The 6,930-nt window shown below is 37.8% G+C and overlaps 1 protein-coding gene across 3 annotated transcripts in view; it reads left to right on the forward strand.

Annotated features, from left to right (window-relative positions):
* Positions 1-2,879, forward strand: part of LOC311042738 (uncharacterized protein) — a 43,108-nt gene extending 40,229 nt beyond the window's left edge. For all 3 annotated transcript variants that reach the window (XM_084053700.1, XM_084053701.1, XM_084053702.1), the window contains one exon: positions 1,324-2,879. In XM_084053700.1, coding sequence (XP_083909826.1) covers positions 1,324-1,341 — 18 coding nt within the window. In that variant the 3' untranslated portion in view covers positions 1,342-2,879. The remainder of the gene's footprint in view (positions 1-1,323) is intronic.
* Positions 2,880-6,930: the final 4,051 nt, after the last annotated feature.

Below are 6,930 nucleotides of genomic sequence, written 5' to 3' on the forward strand. Positions count from 1 at the left end.
ATGGTGTTGCAATGCCACGCCTCCCACTGAATGTTAATGAATGTTTTTCTTTTATGTGTACTTTAATGTTTTTTTTTATATACTGAATGTTTGCTGGACTCACACTACAGGATTTTTAACATCTTCAACATCATTTGAAAATGTGGTACTATCACACACTACAGGAGAATCTTATAAGAAATATCTTATCAGATTATCTTAAACATGCATACACTAAAAGATTTTAAAATATGAGGCATCACACACACACACACACACACACACACACACACACACACACACACACACACACACACACACACACACACACACACACACACACACACACACACACACACACACACACACACACACACACACACACACACACACACTCTACAGGTTATATCTATGGTATGTTTATGTGTCTTTGAGTAACATTATATATTTATTTATTTATGTTTATTTCAACTTTGATTATAAAAATAGTGGAGGAAGGGTTTGTTGACAGGGGGATATGTCTTTGTTATCCCATTCAATCCGGGAATGCATACCGTGTCATTTTAGATTTTTAGCTATAACCATTATTTTTCAAAATAAATAGCAGATCTACCAGCTCATAGCGCGGCACCGAGTGCTGCGCTATGAGCTAGTAGATCTGCTATTTATTTTGAAAAATCGTGAAATGTGTTCAATTTTTTCAATATTTATGTTTTTTAAAGCGAACATTTGTAACTCAAATCTTTGCTTCTGGGGGATTCTACAAATGTCTTCTAAATCCTAACCGTAAAAAAACAAAAACGTATGTTGCTATAGTGGTTCTCAAATTTTTTTCATGTCAAGGACCCCCAAAATGATATGTATTTGTCCGCGGACCTTATCCCGAATCTGCAGCCTGGGAATTTAGTAAATTCACACACTTTTGTGTGATATGGTGCAATTATCGTACTTTTCGGATTTTTTTTTATTATTCATCGTACATCGTACAGAGGGTAAAATGATAGTACAAATACGATAATTATCGTACATCTGGCAACACTGCTCCCTTTTCACCGCTTCTTCCAGGTTGGGAAATGTGACGGACGGGACATTTTTCTAAATAATTTCATAAATAAATGCCAAAAATCAAAGAAATTCCATAAATTCTAAAACAAAATGTTTAAGAAGTAGTAAAAATAGCCGATCTACTGTGGAAGCTCACAACGCGACGCAATCTGCTATTTTCTTTTGGGTCTTGAGCTAAAAGGTTTGGGAACCACTGTTCTAGATGGTTCTGCCTCCTACAGAGCCACACTCTGTCTAACAATAAACAAATTAGCATTCTCCTTTTTCTGTGTTTTCCAGCCAAGACGTCCTTGGTGACCCGGGGCCTGAGGACGTGTTGGTGATCCCAGCCCAGGCAGCAGAACTACTGATTAAGATGATGATAATGATGATGTAATTTTTAAGCCAGCAGTCACCAACCTTGGTGTTAAATTAGACAGTGATTTTAAGCTTGACAAACATATACTGTGTTGTTAAATCTAGTTTAAGCTGATACAATTATCAGCTGAGGCTTTTATAAGAAAATAAATCAAGTTTTTTTTAAATTCGAACTTCTATGCTTTTATCTCTACCCGTCTCGACTACTGTAATGCAATTTATGTTGTCAGTCAAGCCTACAGTTAGTTCAAAACGCAACAGGAAGTATGAGAACATCTCCCCGATTCTTGCCTCCTTCCACTGTTTTGTTATTATAGGATCCAGTTTCAGATTGTAATGTTTGTTTTTAAATCTTTAAATGGAGCCCGGACTCCAGGCACCTATAGGCTACAATGTGTAGCCTATAGTTCGAGTCCCGATCCCGACGGCCTTTGCTGCGTGTCACTCCCATATCTAGAGGGCGGACTGCCCCGCCCCCAGCTATTCATTTCAATGAAAGTTCTGCGGAAGTCTTGAGCACCGAGCATGTGCACTTAAGGTTTCCACCAGGCGACGGCCGCTTCACTGTTCTACCGTGGCTCTGGGGCCTTGGTCACTCCCCATCTCTCTCTCCCCATTTCCTGTCAGCCTACTGACCTGTCTATAGACGCCTTAACAGACTACGTCACACTGATAAGAACCAGTATGCGCGCAGGCCGGCACCAACTGAACCCCTACTCTCATAAGATGCAATGTTAAAGTGGTCACAGCCACATGTGTAAAAATGCATCCCATCAAACCTTCAGATGCTGTTTTTCTCCCAGTGAGGAGGAAGAATGCTTGGGATTTTTACTGTGATCTCTCGCTCTTCAAATATATAATCCTTGGTTTCTGTTGTGTGTAAACAATAATAACAATTCAAAGCAGTTGTCCTCCAAACTCCACCTCCAGTGGTTGTCATAAGAACGGATAAAAAGCCCCCAAATGTTTTCATTAACTTTAAATGGGTTGGCACCATTGTATATATATCGGAGCTTTTATGTGACAAAAACCCCACAAGGTCACTTCTTGGTCCCAAAAACAAGGCTGAAGACCAGGGGGAATTGGTCGTTCTCGGCTGTAGCCCCCAAACAGTGGAACGATCTTCCACCCCATGTTAGGATGGCTCAAACCTGGCCTTTAAATCACGTTTATAAACTCGTTCTTAATCTGTCTTATTTTTATTATCTGTTTTATTTGAGTGTACAGCACTTTGGTTCAACGCTGTTGTTTTAAATGTGCTCTATGAAGTGGATTGGATAAGCCTTGCAATATATATGTTTTTTCATACTTTCATAATGTTTTTTTAAAGGTTTGTGAAACGTTTTGCCGATCGTCCAAAATGTAACTTAAAAAATGACCAACTTCAAAGCAAAAAAATACCATTTGTGGTGTGGACAACTGTCATAAATGTATGCAATAACCAACTGTTGCCCTTTCCTTTCTCCTCCCTTGATGTTCTATGACACTTTTGAGGATAAATGTGTTTGTTTTCAATAAATCAGAACACTTTGTAAAGGAGAAATGTCATGAATCACTTCACTTTGTTCTCTGGAATGCTGAAAGCTACATCATGATTCCTACATCACCACTACAGTAGACTTAGAGAAAAATGTCACAACGCCTTGAAAATAAATACATACAGTAAAGCTCTGTGTTGGTATAGTTAAAGACGGACAAAGACAAATAAAACCACCATAGTTTACTACAGCTATCCACAGAGCTCTTTCCTGCTGTTCAGTCATGGGTTATCTTTCAACCTGGTGTCCCTATTTTGGGCATATCATAGGTGAGAAGTTTCTAAAATAGCCATTCTACAGTCTGTTGTAGCAATTCTGTGAGATTGTAGATCTGCTAGTTTCACTATTCATTGTACAATGAAATATTAAACAATTAAGTATATAGGGCTTAACCACTTAAACCCTATATAGGCCTACTTAGTAGACTAGAGTCAGGACTCTATATACTGCCCCTCCTTTTTGCCAATTCGGCCGATCCACTATTTTCACTGAATGTTCGCCCCCAGAATAGGGATACTATAGGGTTCATGTGCTTTATGTGTTTTTAGAACTAAGGATAAAAACAATATCAAATGATTTATGGCAAAAAAATTACATTTTTTTTCCCTGCTCAATATATTGATTTTGCAGACAAGTCTGTCAAGTTAGATCTCTGTATTATATTTTTTACCTACAGTACATTAGAGCATTGGACAGTAAAGAAATGATGGACCAAATGAGATGACCATATGGGACCAAATCATGTGTAACAACAATGTTCTTACACAAGCGGCTTGTGTTCATTTAACTTTGAGAGTGTAAGAATGTTGGTTCCATTTGTACACTTTCAGAGTTAAAGCTGCATCAAAGTTATTTTTTTTGTATAGAATAAAGCATTATTTTGACCAATACAATAACACTGCAGTGTTTGTAGCTGGTACTCCTCTATAGCAATACATTTAGAACCATGTGGTCAGGTAGGACACCTACTGGTTAACAAATGGTATTGCATGAAAGTCAAATGGAAACCATTGCCCTCCTCATTGAGCTTTCTGTTATATCTCAACAGTAAAAAGTTTGGCACTCACGTGGGCAACCAGGATTTGACCAGTAGGACATGAAAGTGGATTGCAGCTTTAAATAAATACTGAAAATAGATTGGAGTGTAGATTGTGGTCCCAGAGATCAAATGGTGGTCCATGGCCTAATGCATATCAACTTGTAAGTCCTTGAAATTAAAAGGGTTGAGAATCACTGCTGTAATTAACCAGCTCACTGCTGGCTGATGTTTTAAAACATTAAAACCTCCACTGTCTTTACAGGATATTACGCATAACATGTACTATCAGGGAAAGTGCATCTCTTGCCTCTGAATAAAGTGACCCATCCAAGCACTACTTGACTACATATATAAATGTTGTAAACAGGAATAAAATAATAATATGAATTTTATAGCACATGTTTCACTACAGAATGTCACACAGTAGGATACAGAAATTACCTGAAAAAATAGCTGTTAAAAACGAAGCTATAGTGCTCAAGTAATAAATTCTACCCTGGATTTCAGAATGCTTCAAAATAGAAAAGCATTCATTCTCTATTTTCAGATTCTGCTGCATTCAAACATTACTTTAGAAAAGAATGCTCAAAATATATTTCAAGTGAAAATAGGAATATTTATGCATGTATTAAGTCCCTTTGGAATGAACTATTCAACATTGGCTTTGATAAAACAATATTTTGGCACAGGGCGTTTTGCTGTTCTAGACTCTATACCGTTTCCATGGTCATCCATCATCATGCATGGTCCATAGTCTCCATGATCATAATTGTATCCATCATATTACATCAGTCCAACAACGTTTTTAAATCCTCACTCAAGACTTATTTATTTCCCCTTGAGTGGATTTTGATGTATTCTTTTTTTTTTTACTTTATTTATAATTTATTTATGTTTATGTCATTTATGTGCTTAGTTAGTTTTTGCTTTTAAATGTGCTATATACATAAAGTCTAATTTTATTTTATTTGATCATGCATGGCCACAACACATTTCTCTTCATCGAAAATCATTTGGATCTGTTCACTTGATGTAAGTCATCACTTTTGCATCATTGCATGCACCTGAATACTCTGACAATTGTGCATTTGGCGTGCTTGCACCTGAAATGGCTGCTCTGCAGTGCCAACTGTGGCATTTACTATATGCTGCATTTGTTTGGGTAACTTGCATCACATATCTATTTCTATCTAACATATCAGTTGACACCACACACTTCTGAACAAGGAAATTAGACAGATAATCCTCTCTCATTGCAAACCAAATAAATCAGATTTCTGTGCTGAACAGCATGGAGAAAAGTCTACAGATGCTCTTATTTTTCATGACCTCTGTGTGCACACTCAGATAAACCAATGTCAAGATCAATAAACAAAACACATCTACGATAGTCTTGATCTTTAGGAGGTCTATATATAAAGTGTAGGCTTATTGCCTACATATTGATGCACACTGACAGCTGCCAATAGATGAGATATAGTGTGACTGTGAGATGATATGAATATCAATAGATGATTTATCAATTCCAGCCAACAGTCTCTCCCCGCAAATACGCGCGCGCACAGTTCGGGGTGTAGCCAGCGCGCGATCTGCTACTTTTACGTCACGTCAGCCCACGCACACACAGACACACAGGCGCGCACGCAGACACGCACCCACGTCGCCGTGGAAGTTTCATTTCCTCAGAAACGAAACTAAACTCTCCTGTATGGATGGGATCGCAACTGTGAAGAAGGCTCCGACTCTGACGCAGACTCTGGACCATCATGCATGTTCCATAGTCTCCGTGATCATCATTGTATCCATCATATTAGATCAGCCTAGTCCAACAACGTTTTTAAATGCTTATTTATTTTCCCTTGAGTGGATTTTGATGTGTATTTTTTTTTTACTTTGTTTGTTTATATTATTTATTATGTATTGATTTGTATGTCATTTATGTGCTTAGTCAGTTGTTGCTTTTAAATGTGCTATATACAAGTTGAATTTGATTTGATTTGATTTATTAATGGCTTTGGATAAAACATTGGTGGCTATAGCCACCGAAGCCCCCGTGTAACGGAGAAAATATTATAATTGTAAAGGAAATTAGACAGATATAATCCTCTCTCATTGCAAACCAAATCATATTTCTGTGCTGAACAGCAGCATGGAGAAAAGTCTACAGATGCTCTTATTTTTCTTTGGTATTTTTCATGACCTCTGTGTGCACACTCAGATAAACCAATGTCTCTGTGGTACTGGGACAAGAAAGACACCAATGGTGGAAAAAGTACTAAATGTTTTTACTTAAGTAAAAGTATCAATATTGCAATGTAGAAATACTACAAGTAAACTTTTGGTTTACTGTAGCTTCTGACGATCGGGTCCAATATTTAGTTCAGTGACCATGGAAAGGATGGTTCAGATCAGAAGCTGTGTTCACGTTCACTCTGTTCTCTTTAACTGAGAACTCCTACTAACGATTCTGGTCTCCTATTGCGGGATAGAGAAAATGACGTCGGTGTCCCTTCCTTCTAAATAAAGTTTCATGGAACGGCATCACATTAACAAAGTAGACGAGATTGGATTTGTCTGCGGCGGACAGCTCTGAAGTGTGTCATCCTTGTTCGCCTTGTTGGACCAAGAGGTAGAAATCATTAATTTACTTCAGCTTGATGCTATAAACTTTCCACATGCAATGTATAGTTTTTACAATTGTTGTTATACTATGACTACTGAATATTTTCAATTAACCACTTAAACCCCAGCATCCATATTGTGGGTAAAGCTTTCACTGAAAATAGCAGATCAACAAGCTCACATCAGTGCATTGTGATTGCTTGCTGATCTGCTATTTTCAGCGAAAGCTTTACCCACAATAACATAAAGAAAGCTGAAAATACACTAGCATAGGGCTCTGAGTGACTCCGCTCAACCATGGGGTTTAAGTGGTTAAGTAGTCTACCGTGA

This window comes from Gymnoscopelus microlampas, assembly GCF_963454915.1.
Source record: "Gymnoscopelus microlampas genome assembly, chromosome: 3".
NCBI classification, from domain to species: Eukaryota; Metazoa; Chordata; class Actinopteri; order Myctophiformes; family Myctophidae; genus Gymnoscopelus; species Gymnoscopelus microlampas.